The sequence below is a fragment of the Nipponia nippon genome, unplaced genomic scaffold (genome assembly GCF_047370975.1).
Source record: "Nipponia nippon isolate SJK-2023a ecotype South Korea unplaced genomic scaffold, ASM4737097v1 scaffold_16, whole genome shotgun sequence".
NCBI classification, from domain to species: Eukaryota; Metazoa; Chordata; class Aves; order Pelecaniformes; family Threskiornithidae; genus Nipponia; species Nipponia nippon.
Window position 1 is genome coordinate 853,075 of NW_028262332.1, and position 25,091 is coordinate 878,165.

At 48.9% G+C, this 25,091-nt stretch overlaps 1 protein-coding gene across 27 annotated transcripts in view; it reads right to left on the reverse strand.

Moving 5' to 3' along the window:
- The window catches only part of EXD3 (exonuclease 3'-5' domain containing 3), a 301,259-nt gene that overhangs the window by 124,501 nt on the left and 151,667 nt on the right, over positions 1–25,091 (reverse strand). For 23 of the 27 annotated variants that reach the window (XR_015703805.1, XR_015703804.1, XR_015703803.1 and 20 more), the window contains 4 exons: positions 24,653–24,819; positions 22,079–22,249; positions 15,169–15,222; positions 13,309–13,440 (listed from right to left, as the gene is read on the reverse strand). Coding sequence is in view for 23 of the 27 variants with exons in the window: in XM_087753517.1 (XP_087609643.1) it covers positions 13,309–13,440; positions 15,169–15,222; positions 22,079–22,249; positions 24,653–24,819 (524 nt within the window). In the remaining 4 variants the exon portion in view is untranslated. Of the gene's footprint in view, positions 1–1,771; positions 2,099–4,665; positions 4,687–12,402; positions 12,711–13,308; positions 13,441–13,476; positions 13,974–15,168; positions 15,223–22,078; positions 22,250–24,652; positions 24,820–25,091 lie in introns of those variants that run through there. The other 4 variants (XR_015703802.1, XM_087753514.1, XM_087753515.1 and 1 more) reach the window with 4 other exon arrangements.

Genomic DNA, 25,091 nt, shown 5'->3' on the forward strand with positions numbered 1-25,091 from the left:
ATTATTTTCGATTCCTTTAGCAGGAGGAAAGATTTGGTTGCATACAGTAGCACAAGCGCAAGCAATGAACCAATTCTTACGTATTCTCTGGGAAATTCATTCGCTAATCACCGAGAAGAGCCCTTTTCACTATGAATAAATTGAGAAACGCAGTCAGAAACTGTGAGCTGTATTCAGCCGCGATGCAAAACTGCGGCGAGGTGCACATCAGCTACAAGCTGATCAGAACGGTACGGTTTCTGTTTACACGGGTGTAAGCACCCACCTGACTGCACACTTCATTTAGAAAGCTGAAGATCAAATTTGAACCAAAACAGATTCTGAACTGCCAGATGGGTCCAATATTAACGGATATTAACAGGGTAGGGCTGAGACAGGCTGAGGCTTCATCTCCTGGGCAGAGACCGGACAGGCACAGAGGACGGGCCACCCATCCCGGTGAGCACCCCTGGCACCCTGTGCGGCACCAGCTGAATTCTCTTAATTTGGCTAGGACTGAACAGACAAGGGCTGTCGAAGCGCCGGCCTGAGCTCGTTCAGCTGTGGGCTCGCTAGGGCTTTGGCCAGCGTAAGCCCGTGCTGACACAGCAGAGTCCTTCTGCCCCCCCTCCCGCCCGGACGCACATCTGGGCAGCTGCAGAGCGAACCAGACTGGGGAACTGAGCTGGGTTAAAATTAACCATCTGGTTTTGACAGGTCTGTTTCAACTGGGATCAGTTCCCTGATCCAGCGACTCTGCAGTTAAACAAGCACTTGTGCTGGGCCAAGGCGGGCTTCGAGAGGCAGCGGGGTTGGGGAGAGGTGAGCGGCGAGGCACGGCTTCATCTGGCAGCGGCGTCCGCCTGCGCTGACTTAAAACTGTCATGAAATCACGGCATAAGCGTCCGAGTCCCATTTCCAACAGACCCTCAATGCTTCTCCAGTGTTTTTCTGCCTCTCCTCTGAAAATGGCACGGAGGAGCCCAGCTCATTTAGACATCATTCACGTTCCTATTTGTATCCCAGAAATATCCCTGTGCCATCACTACACGCTGGGGAAGACTGGATCTTGTCTTACCTCTGACACAGACCCTAGCTTAATTTTTCAAAGCCTTTCGTATTTTTCTACGACTTTCAAAAAGGATATTTTCAACGTTAAAATGCAATAACACCTCAAACTAGCGGGGATACTTTCCACCTAACCGCTTTCCTCTATTTATTCCATGTCCTCTACTGACACAGCTATCTCTCTCCTGCTAAGCAACTGGCTATATACGCATGGATGAGCCTTTGCAACTGAAAAAATAACCAGGCTGATGCAGCTTAGGTAGGAGAATCCGACTGTGTGCATTCCTCCTGCGGCTGGCCCCGGGAAAAGGACACCCTGCCACTTTTAAACCTGGGAGGTCTTTGAGAGTTTGGCAGAAATCCCCTGGGAGGCCCGTCATTAGCCATTTAAAACTGTCTATAGTATAAGGCTGAATTGCAGCGTCGGACAAAGCCCCCGCAGAGCTATCTGTCAGGAAAGGCTCCCGATAGTGGCAGGGGCTGTTAACAGTAACAATGATGACAATATAGTGGGGATTTTCAGGGGTGGGGACTTCAAAGAAACCTTAAAGAGGTATTTTTCATTAAGAAGTAAGAAAGCAGCCGAGTATTGTTTTTGGCACTAAAGCTGAATATGAATGATACTGCGGTAAGTCACAGATCAGCGACAGCATAAATTGACACCGATGTAAATATGCATGTGCTGCTTTTCCGTACCGCTCCCATTACATCGGTTTTGCATTACCTGGCCAAGACGGCAGCCCTTGGACCGTCCCTCACGCTGAGCACCTTGGGATCCTCCAGTGCTTATAAACATCAGCGAGCAGCCAGCAAGCCCCTTACGGCGGCTGCCACGTGCCGTTGCCGTGATCGTACAGAGGGTCCAGTACAGAGGGTCTGAGCCTGAACCCCCTGGTCAGCCGCAGCCTCCCCGCCGGGTGCCACGCCAGCTCAGACTGGCAGGAATTCTGTGCAGGAACGACATGGAAACCACGGCCGGCAGGCAGGGAGAGTCAGGAGGGACTGTTGGTCCACAGGGACTTTTCTGCATTGAAACTCCAAATCTGGGGTTCTATCAGGGTGAAAAGGAAGACAATCGTGAAAAAAGTGTAAGATGGATACCACGAAACACTCCTGCTACAGCAAGTCCTTCTCCTAACCATGAGAATTTACTAATTATACTGTTGTTTACTGCATGGACCATGACGATGAGCCTGTGAAGTGCACCAATATAACCATAAACAAGAATATTCAGTCGGAAGCCACGGCCTGCCCACACCAGCCTTCTCCCGGCTGAGACGACCAAAGGGCTCCGCAACCCCAGCGAGACCCAGACCTCGCACCCTCCTCTCGGGGGACCCGTTTGCTTTGCCAGGCCGGGCTCACTCAGCCCTGGCCGGATTCAGGAGCGCCGTGCTGTTCACGAGCCCAGTCCCACCATAACCACCTGTGGTTTGCGTCCCTTTGAACCGAACCCAGGGCCAGCTTTTCCCCAGACAGCCAAACCCCAAAGCTATCATATCAAGTCAGCACAGAGAAAGTGCCCTCAGAGTTTGCGGAGCAGATTGACTTTCACACCTCACTGGCCACACAGAAGAAACCCAATCTAAACAGCGTAGCTTTGCATAACCGATTATTTTCACTGGGGTAATCTGAGCCCTCCAGTAAATGCCACTAAACGCCGCTGATCCAGGGAAGGCCCCGCTCGGGGAGGAACGGCCCAGCCGCAGAAGGCAGCCAGGGTGAGGAAGGGCTGGTCCCTGCTGCGGGATGGGTTTGCTCCCGGGAGCGAAGGCTCAATCCTTCGGCTCAGGCCAGTCTCTGCGCAGAAGGAAGCGCGAACAACTTTTTAGTGCCCAACTCGTTTATCTACTCAGAGACTGGAGTGGGCAAAAATAAGCCAAGGGAAGCACGCTAGCCGGAGCTGCGAGGCAGGCTGGTGCGCGAGAAGCTGCCGGGCTTTACTTGATGTCTTTTTGACTTTCTTTTCCACAATGTCCCACACATTTTGAGAGGCTTCAGCTTTCAGGCTGACTCCCCAGTGACCTATTCTCCTTGCACATCGATCACTCCATCCTGTCACCACACAGCCATTCACATGACCTTGTTTGTAGGGAACCGTGCTCCTCCTCTGACTCCTCTGTCACCAGCTCCCTTCTCTCCAACCACCAGCTCGTTTCCTTCTGCAGGACCCAGCTCAGTATCTCCCCTTCTTTAAAGTCCATGGAATTAGCCAGTCAAATTAAAACCCTGAGAGCTGCAGAGATTAGCGGTCTGCCCACACCTCTGCAGGACAGCCCTGCTCGCTGCCATGCCCCAGGCAGGGGCACTGCCCCAGGACCGGGCTGCCGGAGGTGGAGCGGTCCATGCCATCGGTACACCGGAGACGTAACTTGCTCCTGCAGTCCCTCGTGCCTGCAAAGCACTGATCCAGCTGCAAATGGGAACTCCCATTTCAGCCAGATTGGTCTCAACATCTGGCTCCGCGTGTGCTCCCTCCCCAAGCATGAGCTGCAAACACGAGGGAGGGACAAGTGCGCAGGGGACAACGGGTGCTGGGCCACCCTCCTGGCTGCAAGACAGCTTCAGGCTGGAGCCACCTGATCGTATCCACAGCCATTAGAAGGGGCAGTTAGGAAAGGAAACCTGGTTGTGCTCACCTTAAACACATGATATTCTCCTGCTTCGCTAAAATGCCTCAGTAGGAGCAGCTCCCCCAGAAACCACCGAGAGAAAAGCCAAGGTGGGCGGTGGGAACGGAGGAGATACTGGGGATGACAGAAAAACAGGCTTTCACCTGCATCTTCCCCCAGCACCTCCCTGAATAAAAGGATGATCAACTCAGACTGTGTACCTTGAAGACAGGTAAATCATCTAAATCCACTTGTCCAGAGAAAACAGAATGACTCACAAGAAGCATGCCCCAAACGTTACGTTTTCCACCTTTGCCAAAACTCCTACGCTGCCGTTCTCCCTCTAAGCTGTCCCTCCTGGTGTCAGGAAACCGGTGGGTGCTCGGTGCCCTCTGGAAGAAAAAAACTTGTGCCGTCGGGAGACTTTGTTCCAGATTAGCACACTCTCAAATAAGCTCACTATAAAAACCTTCCTGCTACCAAGGGATTTTTATTGCCTTCTTGGGTGATGAGAGAGAAAAATTTATCCTGAGCCTCTTATAAATGCCCGACTCAATGACAGCATCCACGCCTAGCTCAGCAAAACCCCACCTTGGGCTTACAGCACACGATACAGCTATTCATCAAGATAACTGCAAAATATCATCTTCTTAAAGAGAGACACAATGTATGAATTGAGAAACTCACTTAAAAGCTTTCTGTTTCTCTCCTCAGGTTTCACCAGGACACCGCTTTACCTGTCTCTCTTTCTGAAACACTGCGTGATCCTGGGATGAAAGGGTTTACAGAAACACAAAATGGTTTCTTCTTACATCGCGTAAGTAATTTAGACCACGTGCACCTTTTGGGGACAAGGTCTTCTTGAAAAGCCCAACTCTACATCTGTTGCTTACCCTCTTCATCATTAGCTGCTTCTAGCTGAAAATCCCTTTGCAGGAGTAGAGGAAGAAGGAAATCGTGTATCATATCCCACAGGGGTCCACAGACGTACGGTTTCGGTGTAGGGTGTCATCTCGTACAATTAATACTATGAATAACAGATACAGTTCATTTTATGCCAGTAGGAAGTTATACAGTTTAATGCCGAAAGGTCTTCAGATAAATGCTGTCGAGCAATTACAGATCTGGCGAGTTCTACAACGAAGCCAAGTATGTGTAGCTCAGTGTATAATGCTGACTCAAACGAAAGCTTCAAAAATGCCTAGAGATCACACATTCTTCTGAAGGAACAAAGGTCTGCTGCCGGTATGAACGGCTGCCCAGGCAAACACTGCAACTCTTGGGTGACTGCAAAACTCTTCATTCCCCGGGAAGCACAGAGCGGGATTTAACTGCATTTGCAACAACGGGACAAGGGCTTTGTGCAGGATTCTCCACAGGATTTGGGAAAACATTGCCATGATACTACCTGTGCTACAAGATGTCCCACATCAAACTGTTTAGAAGAAAGGCTCCTTTCCAACACTATTCAATCATCTTGATCTACGAAGGGAAAATGAAGGCCCGGAGGCCTTCTAGATGGGTTCAAATCAATTCACTTCACCTGATCTACTAATGAAGCTGGTTACTCCATTGTGAAAACAAGAACTTTGACGTTATTTAACTTTTAATGTACAAGGTCTCTCAAATAATGAGACCTACTGATTGTATTGCTAGTTTATATGTAGGATTATCATCCTGAGAACCCACCAGTACAAATATACAGCCATTCAAACACGGGGAGCTGGACATCCCATCCTTACCACGACGTACAAACAAAGAGCATTATAAGGGCACCAATGTCAAAAAGGAGAAGAAACTCCACAGTGTATAAAACATGGGAATTTTGACTTCTTGACACAGTCAATACACTGAACTCTGACCTCAGGAGGCACAGGGGACTGGAAACCAACAGAACTTAAATTGGCTACAAATCTCTTGTTTTCTCATGACATTTGAGAGAAAACATGGAGACAGTTTCTTTGGGACACATGGGAGTTAGAGCTGTGTCACTGCCTTCTCCAGAGAGCTCTTCGCTTTCCTTACAGTCACTCCATCACTGTCACCCGCTGACCTTTCATTACTTTCTCCCAGTGCACCAGCAGCGCTGCTGACCAATGCACTTCACGATCTGCCCAAACCCACGAGAGGGAGAAAAAGCCTCGTACAGAACTGTATAAAAGGACATTTACTCTGCACTACATTGTGTCTTCTTTTCTATGCTAGTCTAAATACAAGGGCTGTTTTCACTGCCAATCGTTGTTTGCTTGTGCTGTTTCCACTGGCTAAAACCAGCATTTTTCCAGCTAGTGTTGCCCTCCAGGAAAAAACACACATTCATACCTTTCTTGCATTTAGCACAGGAGAACAAAACCAGTTCCCAGGAATAAGGATGATTTCCTCAAAAGAAAACATTTGCTGTCAGCTGAGGTTTGGCCTCTAATGGCTAATCTGGCATCATCGTTTTGAGCACTGTAATACATAACACCGTGAAAAATTAACAGCTTTTTCCCTCCCGAAGTTTAATATTCGCCTGCAGCTTTGCAAGTGAAAATAAGAGAAAGGAAACCAATACACAAACCGAAACCTCGGGTGCAGTCTCTCACATACCTCCACAAAAAGAACCTAAAGACAAAGATCTGTAAAGGAAATTTCACTGGAAATCAAGCTTTTGCAGACACTGAGAAAGAAAGTCTGCAACATGAGACCGTCTTCCTTGAAGAAACACAGCTGATCTGCTGCATTCCCATATCTGACTTCCACTGGTCTGTGTAAAACATAAACTTCACGCTAACCCTATGAAAACAGTCAACATGCTAGAGAGACAACAGTCTGCTCCGAGCTGGTGAAAGGGGAAAAAAAAAGTCTCAGGCTGTCATTCTTCCCTTGCTGTGACCTTCATGCTCCACTGAATTTCTGAAGATACTGAAATCTTGGCAGGGAAGTGTACAGTCTGTGGGAACCAGGCAGCACTGTCCGGGCTCGCTGGTGAGAATTAGGCCCAGTCGAGCCCTGTTTTTGGGGGGCTCTGAGCTTTACACGGGCAGCAGCGCAGTGCTAAGCAAGTTACAGGCCGGGAATTTTACAGGACGGGTGCTGTAGGTGCTCGTGTATCGCGCGGCGGAGCCGGTACGGACAGCACGCTGCCCACCCTCCTGCCCGGCAACCGGGGCTTCCCGCTGGGATCTCCCCCCGGACGAGGCACGTTGCTTCGCTGTGCCCCCACGTCCCCGCACGCGATGGTGACCACTCGCTAGGAGCTCTCACTACGGCTTATAAAGCCTTAGAGATCAGCAAATAAAAAACTCAACCGGAGTCTGGAAAGGAGCGCAATTTGCCACGACAAATTATCGCAAGCCCTGACACTATTTAAGGACCGTGGTGTAGAGCCACTCCAAATAAAAAGAGCTACATCCCTCTGAATGAAACGCTGCTGTGCCAGGGCTAGGTGCATTCACGACTGAACGCTCACAGTCAGACAGTCGGGGGACGAGTACCTTCGGAGGCCAGCTCCCTCCCTCAACAACCTCTGCGGAGGCAGAATAATACCGGCTGTGCTTCCCGGCCGGAGTCTCGGCAGCACAAGTTGCAGATTACATCTAAATTGCCAAGCCCAGGATAAACAAAAAGATTAAGAGGGCCTTACCCTTTGTGTTGAACAATTGCACTCTGAAGCAAGAAATCACAGCCTACGTAGTGGGTAGGCACAGGGCTGAGTTTTCGGTTTGGGTTAAGGGCTGGTGAGGAGTAAGCAGCTAACTCACACAGCTGGGGAAACCACAGATGCTGTTAATCACAGGTTTTCCTGACCTGTAGGCGCTGACAAATTGCATCCTATGGATGAACCTTTTATTAAACCACAGAGGGTTTCCAAATGATATTCTCGTTCTCAGCATTCCCAAGCCGACAAAATCCAGCGCACATGACCCTTCTTAATTCTTCCTTTAGACGGTGACACGGCCCTTTCCAAAGAGATGTCGGGGCTGAAAGGAAGTAAATAGGGACACGATGCTACGTCAGTGGAAGGCATCCCAAACGCTGAAACGTGGGCTCCGAGAACTGACATTTTCGAAATTCTTTGATGATCGCCTCGGCCCCACTTCAGCTGCAGATGCTTTTTGTCCTAAGCAACCCCTGAGACAAATCCCTTGCCATCTGCCGGGGCGAAAAGAGTTTATGAAATACATAGCCTTTGAATTCTACTCGTTTTTCACCGTGCACGGGGAAGGACAACTGGTACATTTAAAAAAATTAAATGAATTGCTCAGGCCAGGAAAGGTGACCACAAAACAAAATTGCCCTGGTCCCGCTTCCACGCCACGCCAGAGCAGGGAGATAGCTGCTCGGCTCAGAAGTTAGTGAGAAAGATGATGTCTGGCAGTTCTCATCATCATCTGGACCGACAGAGCAACCCACATAAAAGGAACAAAAAAGCCTGCTGATCAGATTGGTGTGACAGAGGCTCATGAGAGACATGCACATTTTCAACCTAAATGACAGCTTGAGGGATCTATATTACTAATTATCGACTAATATTGCCAGAGTTCCCAGGCTGGCTTCAAAGGTTCTCGCAAAGCGCCCCGAGCACAGGGTTTTTCGTCTAATCATAAGGCCTTTTTCTTTGTCCCTGCTAAATGGATTGCTCCATACTGGGCTCCCTCTGCGTAAATCAGCTTGCACATGATGAGCTTTGCAGCAATGAAATTCGTTACCTTAACCACAAAAAACCAGAAACATTTGCTGCAACTGTTAGAACACTTTTGCACCTAATTTCAAAAAAAAAAAAAAAAAAGGTGGTTTCCTCTCTTCCTCCCCCCCACCTCCCCGCCTACTCCTAATCCCATGCTAACACCTTTCTGAGAGGCTGGGCTGAGCAGCTTTGAAACTGAAAGAGCAGGGAAAGGGGGGGGGGAAGAAAAGAGATATCAGATCTCCAGACAATGAAATAAAGCAGCTATCTCTCACATCCTGCAGCGCTCAGGCTGAGGTCATAAGTTAAACAGGACACCAGAATAGGTGATGTAATTTGCTTATTTAGGATCAGAGCATTCAGTGAAGTGAAAGAGACAACGGATTTGAATTTGCAGATAATCCTATAATAAATGCAGGGCTGTTCAGTTGCAGAAACTGCAGCTGGAGCCTGAGATTCCCCCCCCCACCCCCCCCGTGCACATTTATTTTTGCAGGGGATATAATTGCAATCATTTTTGTTTGCGGGAAAGCCTTGAAACCTCACCTGGGATCAGGCTCCCATTGCGTTAGGTATTGTTCGAACAGGGTCCCTGCCCTGGACAGCTTAAAGGCCCCAGGGTCAAGTCAAACAGAGGGTAGGAAAGGGAAGAGGGGCCCAAAGGAGGTGGCACAGCCACACCGCAGGGCCCCGCGCCCCCAGCCCACTCCCTCCCTTGCACAAGAGCAAAGCTTCGGACTCAAAATGGAGCTGAGCAGCAGTTACGCTTTCAAGTAAAGCACAACTCGGCTTTTCTGAAGACGGACAGGCCCTCCAGGCTCCAAATTTGTCTGCGGAGCCTCAAACCAGCGAGGCTTTTACAGCAGAGTTATAAACCTTTAACGACGAGGTTCTATAACAGGAGTCATTTATCGGCGATCCCGTACAACACTGAACACACTGTTTTCCCTTCAAACCATCGTGACAAACACTTGCGATATCAAGATTTAAAGCGAACAACTCGCACTGTTTATCTCCTCAGTTTATCACCATTCAAACCGTAATTTCACCCTGTCAGTGCCGCACAGAGCGGCATTACTCACAACCAAGGGCTGCCAGCCCCTTTCCTGAATTTATCTTCTTTGACACAAGTGTTTTTTCACTGACAAGAAGGCGGCTAGGCCAGACCCCGTACCTTAGCCAGAGGAAGCAAAATGTCCTGGGTACCTCGGGCTCACCGGGAACGAGAGCAGTACCTGAAGCGGCACTGCGCGCGCTGCCCGGGCAGCAGATGCAGCCTACGCCTGCTTCAGATGGATCTTCGATGAGACGGCGCAGAAAAGCAAGATGGAAAAAGCCAAGTCAGTCATCCAGGTAATATCCGCCAAATCATGTCCATTTTCTAGTGTTTCTTTGCAAGACTGGGATGGAGTTCATGTCCTGCTGCTGTCCCACCAGGCCAGACACGAGTGCCAAAGCAGGCAGGCATGGACGCCACGTCGGAGCGAGGGTGGCTGCGGCACCTGGAGGGGTGGGAGATAACCTCCTCCTGGCATGGACAGACCTGTGAGAGAAGCTGAATTTCAGCCCCCCTATAAAGCGCCCTAGCTGTCAGATATTCGTATCCATAGCTGTAGCCATCCAGTAGGTCACCTTCTTTAGCAGGTTTTGGCTTTTTCTTTCTTAAATGCAAGTTCTGCGTTAGATCTTCCTCCAAGTTGTCAAGAGCAGAGGATCACTGATCTTCCACTCGAGCCAGTTTGGTAGCTGACCCTAAGGCTGCTCACAACAGCCCCTGACAGCTCCACAAAGATCTTCCTGGCTAGTGGAAGGGACCAACGTGCTGAACTTATCACGTAAGGACACCCTCCGGCATGCGTTTTACATCACCCCTTTCTGGAGGAGCCACTTTTGGATACCTGAAAAGAAGAAAAGCTGTATACAAGATATTCAAATGTGTGCAGAGGTGACAGACAAAAGACATTTGCATGTCAAACAGAGGGAGTGGGTTTATTTCAAAGATTTTAAGGCGAGGAAATGTATGACTTCTTTGGGGCGGGGGTTGCATGTCACCAGAAGACAGAATTTATCTTATTTTCACTGGCTTGGCCAAAGCTTCTCCATGACCATCACAGAGTCCTTAAGATGCAGCACTTGAGAGACAGATGCAATAGGAAGATCACACTTGGAAGGCCGTGACCGACGCAGCCAGCAGCAGGCTCTGTGCCTGGAGCCTTTAACCAGAGCAACCAAGCTGAAGCCCAGCACAACTGAAAGCAGAAATGCTGAGAAGCCCACGGGTGAAATGCTCTAAGGCAGACAGAGGTAACCGGCATTTGCCATTGTTTTAACAGAAAAAGGCAGTATTTTGGCAGGGTTACAAAGCAAGCCCATTCTTTGCATCTGCAAAAGAGAGAGCATCCATCCCTGCCGAGGGAGCTGACAGAGGAAACATATTTTACAGCAATCTTGGGTACAACATTGAACCGGGACCTATTTTTACCGTGTGCTCTGCGCTACACGCATTAATTGTTACAGCAACAATATTTGCTGACATATTGACTCAAACCATTTACAGAATAGAAGCCCAAGAGACAAAACAAGCCCTTGCTCCACGAGACGGAGAGAGGCAGGCAGGATGCCACATTGCTTCCTGTGACACACAGAAACCGCTTATCTACAGCGGATGATCGCAGCCGATAACCCAGCTCCAGCGCTCCGGCAAGCGCAGCAGGGCTGTCCTTTGCTGCCGGGCCCGCCGTTCGCACACCGGCCGGCCGAGCTCCACGAAGGCGAGGAAGGAGAGGGCCCGGGTTACGAATGAGCATTCCCCAGCCTCCTCCTCCTCCCGAGCATGTACGCAGCAGCACTTGGGCGTTTCGGAGGCCCCAGCCTGCACGCCATCAGCGCGCCCCTGCTGCAGGGACAGCCGAAACCCTGGGTCACCCCTTAGCAATACACATTTCTGCAAGGAGGTGGCAGACAGCAAAGCCCTGAGGTCTGTAACCCAGTTAAAGACCAGAGCGGGCAGTATGGAAGGCACAGCTCAGCAGTTTAAGGATCCAGCCTCCATCCTAATTAAGCCCCATTAGGTTTGCAGAGAATTAGGATGTCTTTGAAAGAACTCACAAATGAAGCGCTGAGGTCTCTGTTGGCCACAGTGGCCCCAGAGCACCCTCTTAAAAGCAGAAATTTGCCATTTTTTCTGTGGGCAGTCAATGCTCGGCAGTCACGCAGCGCGATCGCTCTCAGCCCGCTGCCCCGCGCTCTCCCTCGCACGCAGACCTGCGCAGAGCTGCCGGCCCGTGCAGCTGCGAAGGCTTGGGTTCTCCTCGAGAGCAGCAGCAACCACGGCGCAACTTGTACAGTCTGTAGAGGACAGCTGAACAAAATCAGCTCCAAAACGCCAAAGCCTTAAATGTAGGTAAATATATGATTCAGAACACGGAGCAGTTTGACAAATAATAGCATCTTCCCATGCGTAACGGTATAAAACATGCAGCTGTTCTACCACCACAATTTACAGGGAAGGCATTTCTCCTGGAAGTAAGAGAACACTTAGTATATATTCCTAGCCAGATTGATTACCCCTATTTATACTGTAAACTAAGACAGCACGTACTAAAACGCCGTGTCGTTAAACAGTTCCAGACTCCAGATCATGGGCAAGGGGTCAGTTTTATATCGCATGCCGCACAGACTTCTGCTTTTATTACAGATATCACAGAGTTTTCTGCAGCATGGTTTTTTGTGTGTGCTTATTCCTGTGGTATTTCAACAACCAGCAGGAAGAACGCTGCTATTTTATGGGATCTCAGGGAACCGGAGAATCCACAAGGTTTCTTAAAGTTTTTTTTAAAATAGCAAAGAAGCCAGCGTGCCACTATGTAACAACTGCAATCTGTTCTCGGAACAATAAAACCGCAAGACTGAACGCAGTATCTTATATCTGAATATATACATTGATCCTGAAGTAAGATCAGCCCATAGTACATCGATCCAATCTGCGTGGCGTTACACCATTCTCCTCTTACAGACAACCTGCACAGCTGGACAACCCTCATTTTCTCTCTAAGTTACAGACCGAGTTTCAACAACCGACATCAGATCTAAGCAGAGCTCTGGAAAACGCTCTCTGGTGCTTGCTCAGAAGTCGTTGCTATTCCTACAGCACTTGTGCCGTTCCACCAGGCCAGGAGACCCCGCGAGCTCGACCGCAAGGCACTGAGCCAGACTCCGCTCAAGTGTTCAGCTGGCTTGTTTATTCCTAAGAGAAAGCTCCTTCTCTAGCCAGATTTGCAGTTTCTTCTCTTTCTCTCTTTAAACACCGATAAGACGAGCGATGTTGAAGTTGCAAGTTGGTTTATATTACAGTTTTTGAAGGGATAGGTTTCAGCGTGTTACTGCAACAAATAGAAGAGTGAAATTGGAAGAGATGGAGATTTGAGCTAACACAATTAAAATTTCTTCTTAACAACAATCCACAGATATCCAGTGCCAAACACAATCTGGAGTCATCAACTAGCATGGACATGAATTAACCTAATAGCTTCTGAAAAAAAAAAAATAGAGTCCTAAAAAAAAAAAAATCCGCCCATTAAAGTAATTAAACGTTATCAGAATCACAGAGCCATAATTAAACATGGTTTATAATTAAAACAGCATGTGTCCTAGACAGAGAACACAGCAACAGACTATAACCGTGATAGTCAATGCCAAAACACATGCCAAGTACCAAAAAAATCAGAAAAACAGCAGGGTTTTTAGCAAAGCTGCAGATGCAGGGCCTCTGCTCTTCTGACTTAGTCATCAACGCTTCCGAAGGACGTTAGCACACTCAGAGCTCCTCACAGCTCTGCAAGACGTTGCCAAAGTTCAAGCAAAAATCTTGGGAACCAAGTAGAAGACACCGAGTGCAAGACCCGAAAAGCTGAAGCGCTGCCTGCTGCGCACGGAACGGCGAGGGAGCGTGAACTTGAACTCAAAGAAGCCTTGTCCTACCTGGCAGCGGCTGAAGATATCCGCCAGGGACACTTGAACGTTGAAGTGCTTCAGAACCTGCAGGGCCTGTTCTTTGGCCTTTTCTGAGCAGTTCACAGAGAAACACCTTCCTTCTGCTACCTGGGACTGCAGCTTCAAAGGACAAGTCAAAAACCAAAAAGACAATAAATGAGGCACTCTACTCATCATGATCCGTGTTTTTTTTCCTAATACACTTGGGTTTGGGTTTAATTACAAATAATATTTGAAGTTAGTATGTGTTTACAGTATAAATTTTGATCTAACAAGCACAATTGGTAATTTAACACTTAGCGACTGCTGCAATAGCTCTGAGACTACTGAAGCACTGAAGCTCTGCAGCATTTTATATATCTCTGAAACACGATTGCCCAAGTCCCCTTCAACTTATAATTTGGTGGTGTGGTGCTGACAGGGGTAGCAAGAGGGAACCAAATTTAATCAGCCTTCACATGAAACCTGGCCAGATGACACACGGTATGCAAGAGCACAATGATGGAGATGATGGCCAACGATAGTTTTACCACTTCGACCCTTCTAGTTCATACACCGTTTCACCTGGAGTTCACTGGTGGCCAATGAATCTGAAGTGGTTGAGGTGGACAGTCCCTCGATGTTTGTTCCACGTTTAGCAGAGAAGTCTGTATCTGGGAACAAGCACTGGGAAGTTCCAGCCACATCTTTATGAGCATGATGAGTACTCACAGCGAGGTGGGATCAGCTACACGCAAGTAAAGGAGCCTGGCAGAGCCGTCCTGTCCTCACGTAGGGCAGGCAAAGGAACAAAGGGAACCAGACGTTTCCCAGGACAGTATCGTACACTGGGAAGCAGTTATTTTCCTTTTGTAATTCCTACACAGTGCTTTGAAGCTAAAGCTTTGCCAAATAAGATTATGCTGGATGCTGAACTACCTATTACATCAACTGTAGGCTCAAGGAGCCGCAGTCTGGATACAGAACCTGCAGCGTGGCACGGCCGCACTTGCCTCACAGTGTCTCATCATGGGGGGAGTTTTCTTCGATTCCCAGCTATTATGTAGGAAATCAGCAACCTGCATTCTGCAAATACTCCAGTTAGCTACTTGAGTAGTTGGGAGCTTTGATATTGGTAGTCTGTAACAAAGAACTCCTGCGCTCTGGCTCATGTGTGCAATGCAGAATAGTTTCACTCTTCCAAATGGATTTTTGGGCAATAACAAAGTGCAAAGGACCTGCAGCAGGCGTCGTAACAGCGCAACCACTGACTTGACAGGTTCAGTATATTCCTACCAACGCTCTGTTTTGAAGTGTGTCTCATGAAGGGCTCTGAACATCTGGTGCTGAGGGTAAGGTTGGGTTTTGCTTTGGGTTTTTTGTATCTATAGGAACACAAAACCTCTACAGCTTCCATGGGGTCCCATGCTCGGTGGCTTCTATTCTCCCTTCCAAGCCTGAAGAAACGTCTTTAAGTGTTGAAACTATGTCAGTGTGGAGCCAGTCAGTAAACAAGAATCTTTGTGATAAAAAGTATGGGAATCGAGCTGCCTTTCACCTGCCAGCGAGGCCAAACAGAAACACTTTGTTCTGGATTGCTTGGCTTGATTTCCACCCCCCGCCCCAATGGAGAGCAATCACTCTCCCGACTGATGCAGTACAGAGTATAAAAACCATTTCACCCCGAGCTTTGGTCATTCACAACAGCAAACCTCTCAAGACCCTTAATGTAATGTTTAGTGCAGAAAACATGAAGAAGCCAAGCCAGCTGTTGCATTCGCATCTGATTTTTCCTCTTCTCTACACTGCACATCCCAGACCACACAATGATACGTTGCCAGAAAAATGCCAGAAGCTCTGAACACTTACAGTCTGATATGGGAGTCCAGAGGTTAAAATGACTCTTCCTTCCTGTCGGGCAATCTGGAAAAAACAGTAAAAATCATAATGAACACGGGCTGAAGTTACACTGGATTCAAGCTTTCCTTTCAGTCAAAGCAGGGAGAACGCGAACTGGCAATATCGAGTCTTGCTCTCCAGTGTTGACGAACGCTAGGCCAAGAGTGTCTGGGGCTGGTTCAACACCGCGCTCTTGACAGCAACAGCAGCTCAAGGTATCGCTCGCTCACTACACGTCCCCTCTCTGCCAACACCCGCCTTGTCTCACATGTGCTGGAACAAGCTATTTGTGCATCTGCACTGCAGATGGCCCAGGGAACCAATCCACCTTGAAATAATCCTATCAAAACACTTTCTATCTTTTTTTTTCCCCCTTAACCCAGACTATATCTGCTTCCCCAGTCTGGTTCACAAAGAAGCAAGCAGTTCTGCTCGCACAGCAACGCACAGGGGAGAAAGGAAAAAATAACCTAAGCAGGTAATTCCAGCAAAAAAATGTGCCGTTAAATGTGTCTGCAAACTTCGTAGACATTAACAGAATGATGCTCACTCCACTCCTTAAAGATAAGACGGCGCTCTCACAGCAGCCCACGAGCAGACATACAGAAATCACGCACCCTTTCCCGGCTGCGAAGAACATCTCCATTAGAGTTTATCACCTCCTGACTTGCAATCCTGAGCTTTTATCAGAGGTCTTGTCCTTCAAGGGAAAGGTCTGCGCTGAATTATCAGGGGACTCATTACCCGCACTTCTGACCCTTGCAATAGAGCAAGAGACACTTTCAAATGGTTTGGTGCCAAAAGGAGATCCTAAATCTGGAACTGCAACCCTTTACAAGGATAAAAGTGTGACTGATCTTCATACGATTAAATGACATCCCTCCCTGCCACCCCTTCACCCCCTCCTGTAGGTGGGAAATAGCTTCACCGCCGTAGCAACAGAAGGATTCCCACGTGAACCAGCACTTCAGCGCTGCTCGTGCTGACAAGAGATTGGCCCTTTGAGGTAGGCACGAGGTTATTTCTCCTCCCTGGCTTGGATTCTGTTGGAAGCCCTCGTATTTTTCAGTGTTTCCAGATGTGTGTCATGGAGGTCTCTCTTCTGGATCAGAGTTTCAGAAGGACTCTCTGGATCGCTATTTAACCCTGGCAGGAGGACACATTTGGGCTCAGAGTCCTGCCACACTTCCCAGACAGTCTGACACCACCAAGCACAGCCAGGGAACACCCGAAAAAACAAACCAAGGTTTTAAAACTCTGTCTTGGATAGCTATTCTCTTAAGGCCTACTGGACCTATGGCAACATGAAACAACGGGGAGAAGGCTCTGAAGGCACAAACTCCTCACGCAGTCAACTAAGCAACCATTTTTTTCCTATCCTGACCTTTCAGGGAGCCGCTTCCCTCCCTTTCTTGTGAAGTCACTCTTTGGCTGCCAGTTCTGCACTGAGAAAGTGACTGGCAACAACTTCTAAAGCATCTTCCTACAGGCAAAATTACCGGATTTCTATCAAAATCAACCCTCTCTCAATAAAGGGAAAAAAATCTCCAGGAACAGGAACCCTGAAGTGCCCGCAGACACCCCGTGCTGCGTGCAGTCCTACCAGCCGCAGTCTGGGTTCCTGAACAGCCCTGCCAACCAACCACCCCCATGGCCCATTAGCGAGAGAAGTCCAGTAAGGCAACAGCAAAAGTTCACCACGGTGATTTGCCGACAAGGGGAAAAGAGATGTGAAATTCCTTCAGACCCATGTGTGCTTCGGGGTAAGGCTGAGGATTTCACAGCTGGAACGCTCCATTCCGACTTCCTGCATCCAGGGTTAATCAGTTCAAGCTTGATAAATCCCCTTATCTAAATGGCTCTGCAGAGACAGGCAAAGAACATCAAATAAAAAGGAGAAAAGCAATAACTCTTCCAGCGTGTTTTTCCGCCTCTGGAACAACGACTGGGAGAAGCACGCAGAGCCAGAAAACCCATGTGATAGCACACATCTGACTGAAACCACGGAGGATACGTGCTGGAGAAAAGGGCACAATTCCTTCTTTTCCTCTGAAAGAAATAATGGAAGGCAGCGCTGGGACCATCCGGGAGATGTGTGCTCAGAGATGCAAATGGAAGGAAAAGAAGCGTCAGAGCAGTGTGTTGGGACGGGTGTCAGGGACCCGTGCTCCATCCCAAGTGCTGCAGAGAGGGCACTGGCCTCAGTTTCACAATCTATTAAAAAGATAATATCAACTTCCTCTGGAAAAGGCTTAGACCTTCTGGATAGAAAGCACTCCCGAATAACTCGGTATTATTATTTAGCCCTTAACGTGCCTGTCTGTTCAGCCAACTTTCATCTCGCAGAGATGAACAAACTCAAATGAATTACTACCAGAGAGGTCTGGAAGGGCAACGACTGATGAGAGGGCAGAGAGAGAGCCTATGTTTCAGAGCCGGCACCAGCGGTGGAATGATTTGGGACAACTTAAAGGATCCTGAATTAAGGCCAAAGAAGGTTTCAAGAAACAGCAACACAAGGCTGTAGATTTGTAACTTAAAATTTAAAATTTGCCAAGCCCGTGCGTGATACATCTTGGGCAATGCTACGTGTCCTTGAAGAGGCAAACTGCAGTGCTCCCTTTGGAAGGCAGCGCTCCCGGAGAAGCTGAGACCCCCCCTTGCAGCGGCAGAGGTGAAGCAGGGACCCTGAGCCCAGGCCAGCACGGGCACAGTTCAGACAAAAAGGGAGCGGACAAAGCATCTGCTCCAGGACGTGTGCTGGAAGAGCCCCCAGCCAAGGATCTACTCGAGAGTGGATCACAAACCTCAACCCAACCCTGAAGCTCCCTACCTGTTCTCTCAGGCTCTTTTAAAACAGACAGTAAACCCAGAGCTGCATAGCTACGAACACACGCAGTCCGGTCCTGCAGCACACTCGCTGTACTGCTGGCATTTCAACCCTAGACTTCTCTTCAGCATTCCTGAAAACAATAAATTGTACAGAGTTAATGCATGATTTTGGAATGTGGCCTTAAGTACCACACCAAAACCATCGACCCAGTTTTGTTTCTTAATGTAGACCCATTTGTACCAAGGTCTCCAACGAAAGGCACTTCTCCTCCTGCTGACCAAACATCAAAAGCAAAGTCTTGATCTTAAAGGCAGAACAGTTCTTCATCTGTCCTCCGCGAACTGACCCCGCAGACTGGCAGGGAGGTAAAAAGACTAGCAAACCTGAAGAATGTCGTTTACATCAAAAATATGGAAAAAGACATTCAAAGCTGAGATGAGATCAGAGATTAGATTCCCCCATTACATGAAGCTCTGCTCACTGCAGTATTAGAAGTCCCCTGCTCTCCCATGGCTCCAAACCAGTCCAGGGCAATTGAGACCCAGGTGCACATCGCTCTAACTGGCTCCTGAGGTCCATCCAAGCCTGGCCCTCCTCTCCGACTCGCTGGCTCCCCTGGAGTTTTGCGTGAGGGAACCTACTACACCAGGGAGCTGCAGGAAGCCAGTTCCACCAGCCTTCTGTTATTACCACACTTCAAAAGATAGCAGGTTTGCCTTAGCGTGCAAATTATTCTTAGAGATGAGGATGATTTTGAAGACCAAGAGCACAGTCCATTAAAAAAATAAAACAAACCAACCCACAACTCAACTGAAGGGACTTTGAGATTCCACCAAGTCTCTTCTTAGAAATTAGTGACTTAGAAATCAAAGACGACCAAAATAGAAGCTTCTGCTCCACTCCTGAAGTGCAACATTGCAAGATCTACTGTAGTCACTTCAGGCTGGTGGGTGATCCTTTAAGGCTAGTATGAGAAGCATCCCACTGCTTTACCTGATTCTCTGCAAAACTGCAGAGAAAAGAGGAACACCCACCAAAACTTTCCCACCTCCTTCCAATTATCCATCTAGAAGGCCCAAAAGACAGGTTTAAGATTCTCTGCAAAGAGAAGTTTGCAGAAGACAAGCTGGAGGACTTGGCTAGAAACACAACAGGCACAGGACATGATTTAAGTAAAGAAAAATGTATTAATTAGAAATAACACATTGCTTATAGGGCTAAGGGCAACTGCAAAGGGTGGCTTACCCCAGCGATGGCAGCTGCGCACGCAGAAGGATGCTGCATGAGAGAGACTGAATCTCCGCTTTCGTTGCCAGACGGACTCATTCTTTACCTCGGGACGGAGTCAGAAGCCCCCGGCGAGGAAGAGCTGGATGCATACAGCCCGTCTCAAGAGACGCCTCCCTGTTTTGCCACGCAGCAGGGAGCCAGGCTTGGGCCAGCCTGGGCCACTACCCAAAGCCCCCCAGAAGGGTTCCCTACCCAAGGGGCAGGACTGGAGCAGTGCTGCCAGGCAAGGACATGTTTCAGGGAAAGCATGTGGTGAATCCCCCTGGCTCTCAATGCACCGGCTGCTAAAGTCAGGTAAAGGAGCTCGTCCAGCACATCTGGTACAAATTTCAGCCCCCAGCTGCATACCTGCTTTGCCAAGCACTTGCGTGCATTGCGCTACAGCAGCTAGGATCTCAACTGTAGCACCGTAAAAGTGTTCCTGCCACCCCACCGAATGGGACGGCTTGGAAAATGACTCGGCACCCGTGCTTGGACACAAAGCTGCTCTTCCCAGAGAGGCTGGTGCTCATGAACAGAGGCTAAAATGTTTCTGTAAGGATGGGTTGTGAGCTCTTTGCCTTCAACATGAGGACAGATTTAACCAGAGAAACTTTCAGTACGAATTTCTACTGTTTTTCCATTTTTAAGTATTTTCTGTGCCTGCACTTATGACAGATAACTTTTAATCAGCCACTTCTCCAGTCAAGTCCTAAGTAAATGGCACCATTAAAGCCACAGAATGCAAACCAGCATCACCTCACAGCAGCTAAAGATGGGCAAACGGGGAGGCACCAACTCATGGTGTTAGAGGTCCTGCTCTCACGGGCTGGCAGATCTGACATTGCAGATCCGACATGATAAACTTGCCGTGACAACTGTTGTCCAAGATAAAACATTTAGCCAAAACCAGCAGCACAACACGAAGCAGTACACAGGATGCAGGCTTCAAGTTTAGCCTGGGAAGGAGGGTTCTCAAACCAATTACTGCCACACGCATCAGTCTAAAAGGAAAAATAAAAAAACCCAAATCCATAGTTGCCCAAGCCCAACCTACAAAGCTCTCAGGCTTTTAAGTTTGATCTTAAATAATAGAGGGTGAAGGACAAGACCTATCTGCCTACCAATACTTGAAGCGCCTTTACAAGCAACAGGACCAAGAACAATAAGGAGCAAATGCCAGGCGATTCAGGAGTTCTTGGCACAAGGAGATGTGTAACATGACTGATAAATCATTCCAGTGAAATTACTTCAATGAAGAACAAACACTGCCTCCGTACACACGTATGTGTTCCTGGTGACACTAGTTTGAGACTGTGTGGGAACAACCCCCAAACTGTCTATCTTGTATTCAGTGACCAGGATCCCAACCCTTCTCCTGGCCTTTGCAATAACATTTACAAATTTCTGGGTGTAGGGTAACATTCAACTTTTATTAAATCAGGACTAGCCAGATATAAAGCAGGGTGGGAGGAGTCTGTTTTTAATCTTTGATTATCCAAGCACAGATCAAAGGCTCTGCAATACAGTAACGCTCCAAGGGCTTTTGATAGTGAAAGGATGTTTGTCCGGTCACCATCGAGAAAGCAATGTAAAACATCCTGTCCACAGCACGATAAGGTATCGGGAGGAGAAGCGGAGACGGGGCTCTGGGGGGAGGCAGTGAGAACTAGTTTGTTTAAATGACTTGTGCAAGTTTGGCAGAGACGAGAGATTAATTATTTCTGCAGAAGTTAGAGCCTGCCCAGGACTCAGGCCAAGCAGACATCTGAAGAGGAAACATCCTGTGCACCAGGCTGGGCGATCAGCACACATTTGATAGCAACACGCTGTGTGGGCTGGATATCTCCACTTCTGACATAGTAGAACTATGTCTGAAATGAAGAAGCATGCGTCTCTCCTCTGAGAGGCAGAGGGTCAAAGTTGTTATGGGAGTCCAGATCAATGTTCGTTGTCCCCATGTATGGTAGAGACTCTCCCTTTCCCAAACATTTCACTGCAAGTTGTGGCTGATCACCTTTGAGTCATCTCCCAAGGTGGCAGCCAGCTAGGACATTCTATGGCAATTTATTATGGAAATTTTCCCTTTCATATTGAACAGTCATCTTTTGATTATGGTTCTCCTCAATTCACCCAGTCACAAGGCAGGCAAATACCTTCCCTGTAAGCCCAAACTGGAGTCCATTCGAAACCTAAGTGAATTTTGGGTTCCTTTCTCTGGTTTTTGTCTCGTTGCAAATCTACCACCACCTCCCCATCAAAGATGCTTGAGACTGCAGGTCACATCTTTCCACTCTGCTTGGGTTCTTCTAATGCCTTGAAACGTCCCGGCTGTCAAGGACACAAACAAGGGGTGAGATCACAGCACACTGCTCACCTCCCATCTCCTGGAAACAGAGAACCAGGCCCACACACTGCCGTAGGGACTAGCTAACGCCAGCTGCCTCGTGGCACAGCTCCTCGGGTGGAACCAGAGAAGCGGGTCTGAGCACGGGCACAGCTCCTCGGACGGAACCAGAGAAGCGGGTCTGAGCACGGGCACAGCTCCTCGGACGGAACCAGAGAAGCGGGTCTCAGCACGGGCACAGCTCCTCGGACGGAACCAGAGAAGCGGGTCTGAGCACGGGCACCGGAGGAAGCACGTGCTGGGCAGCTCCTGCCAACCCGCTGCCTCTTCGGCACAAGTGACCGACCAGCGGCAGTTATTCAGTAAGCAGCAGGCCTTCCCCAGGGAGGGCAGATGGGAGCTATAAACACAGACAGGCACACGGTACTAACCTCGGCAGCTTTCCTATGGTCATCATCATTCTCCAGCATCCGGACATCTACACCAAGGCAGCGAAGATAGCGCCCGAGGCCTTGCAGCATGTTATCGCAGACCACACTGAACTCCTTCGGGGAGATGGGAGCAGGGGGACATGTGGTCTCCTTTTTGGATCCTTTGCATTGCTACAGAAAGGGAAGAGGTCCGTAAGCAGCAGAACAGAAGGCTGATTTTTGAGTACATTTGTATTTTGCCTCCCTGCATTCACCCGCCATGGCAAATCCAACTGTCCCCTACCACCTGTATTACAATTCCCCCCCTGCTCTGCGCTCCTGTTCCTCCTTCGTGTCCTTTCTACATCGCCCACCTACCACTTGGGCAGGAGGCAGCACGTGAAGGGGCTAATTCTGCATTAGCCATTCGCGCCCTGGCCAGCTGGCCACCCAAAGCAGGGATCTGCAGCCTTTCCCTGGAGAAATGCCAGCCTGGCCTTCCGCGCTCTACACGGATGGTCATTTCCATCAAGTCACAGAAACGCATCTTCAAGACTGCTATTCCCCTATTGAATTAGACTACAATTAATATACATGTGCCAAAGTTATGATCTGGGAGGGGGATCTGACAGACGGAGGGAGAAACAGGTAGACAAAGCAACCACGTCAGCTTCGTTATCTTCGCAAGTTTAAAAATAGGCAGTGCCTGAATTCTGTTTATTTTATTTCAAATGTCTGCTGCTGGGGGAGTTCCTGCAGTTGGAGGCTTTGTCGGTGGGAGGCTCCCAGAAGTACAATAGCTAAATTCACAGAGAAGGGAAGTTATTAAGGAACCTCCAGTGTTCAGCTTTGCCTCTGGGAACTTGAATCAGCTGGGATGACTGAAGGACTGAAGCAGAGAGCCTTTGGCATCCCAGAGTTACTGCACCACTGCAGGTTGGCTCTGCCAGAGCTGACTCGGGCCTGGAAACGCTGTGGCACACGGTACAGACACACCTGGGCTGCCCGCGCGAACTCGCTCAGATCCGAAAGCTCCGTCTGTGTGATGCTGCACCTCCGGGAAGCTGGTACCTGCACCCACAGCTCTGCAGCACTGGGCAGACTGGGCTGTCCCCGGCTCCTGCAAGGACCTTGGTGGATGCAGCTGTGCCCCGAGACATCGGAGCGCTGGGATAACGGATCACGCTGACCCTTCGATGTTGAGGGAGTTGGAAGACACTAACCCTGTGCTGCTGCTTCTGCTCAAACAGATGTAAAGGAGCAGCAGCTGGCCCTTAGCTAGTGTTTATTCAATGGCCAGCAATGTCATATGTAGCTTTTTTCTCACATTCCATGCCAGCAGAGAGCAAAAAGCTTATAAAGGAGAATAGTGTCATTAGCCCCACTTCAGAGAGCGGACCAGGAAACACTGGGACAGAGAGCCTGGAGTCATGCAGGATGCAGGGTCAGGAGAAGTCTGCTCTTCTCAGTCCCAGGCCAGGTTTTACCAACTGCCTCTCAGTTAATGAATCCGACCGTACGGAACGGAGATGACCCGGGAGTTCACAAGGTAATTCAAGCCTGAAGTACTTACTCTTCCCATCTCTGCAGCAGCCAGTCAGCTCTGTTGTAACGCACAACATTCCCATGCACACGGAGCGCTGAGGAAACTACTGAGCAGCTTTGTGCTTTACTGCCTGACTAAGGCTAACGGCATACTGTACATTTGCACACACTTGATGAGGAGGATCCTGAAAAGGTGGCTACACTCAATAGCATCTCAGTCCAACCACGGAAGGTAGTACTGACTTCAGGAGCTAAATACACATTTGGGACTACTCAGAAGGACACACAGCCATAGTGAGTCTTCTCGGTTAATAAACAAAACTGGGTTTCAGCTAATGTTTTCATAGGTGCATAAACAACCGGATGGTTGCATTTTAAAAGTAAAACTTTATTACGGAGAGAGAGGGACCAGTCACATTCCAAGATATTTAAGCAGAGTCGCACAGCTCCAAGTTACAGCCAGCAGAGCTTTAAGGCTCCGTCCCAGCACGCACTGGAGGGGAAGGCCGGTCATGGAGCACGTGGCGGCGGGCAGGGAGACACGGACAAGCCATCAGCAGAAAGACTTTTTTGATCAATTGTTTGCTTTTAACTTTGCAGACTTCTACTCCAGACGCGATAAAGGAGGCATTCCCAACGTGAAACCGAAGTGTAGAAGCTCAGTTAAAAGCAAAAGTAAAGAAGTCAGCTTTGGAACCTCATTGATGGAAGAGCTAGGCCACAGCATTCAAACCCACACCACCGAGGAAACGTGGAAGGAGCATTCCTGCCAGCAAGGTTGGCTGGGTTCTGCCACACGGATCCGCACCAACATTTTGCGAAGACAAACGAACCTAAAATTGCAGGGAAAGCCGAGCCAAGGCACGCAAAGGAGAAAGCCCATCTTACCAGTAACGGGGAGGCGCGAGGAAGACGCTTGCTGCAACCGTCCTGAGAACGGCCTACAAACAGGCATGCCACGCATAGCTCATAGTGTGACTGAGAGACAAGGCAACGTATGATTTGCAGGGGTCTTGAGCAACACACAGCTCTTTGAAGGTGTTTACAGACCTGTCCAGAAGGTGAAGATACTTCTTGTTTATTCAGCTGCTTCTTTGCCCTGGGTTTTAGGCTTGGTTTTCCCACCAGACTCCCACTCAGGTCTGAACTCAGACCAAAGCTCGCTGGATCCTTACAGAGCTTCTCGTAGATCTCCAGTAAACAGTATGCATCCGAAGCTGAAAATAAGGGAATACGAGCCTCAGCTGGTTGCATTCAAAAGTAAAACAGAGGCTTTCCTGATGCAAGTAAGAGCCCTCACCTTTGTAAATGCCACTGAACGCAAACCACCTGTGAAGCTCCGACTTGCTGATGTCGTACCCTGCACTCCTTTACTGATTCAGCGAGCACCATAACCTAACGCACAATCACGAAGCGTCGAGGCGGAGGAGCTCAAAAAGCGACAGGCCCTCTGCTCTCTCTGACTCTAACGTAACGCAGACTGTAGTGC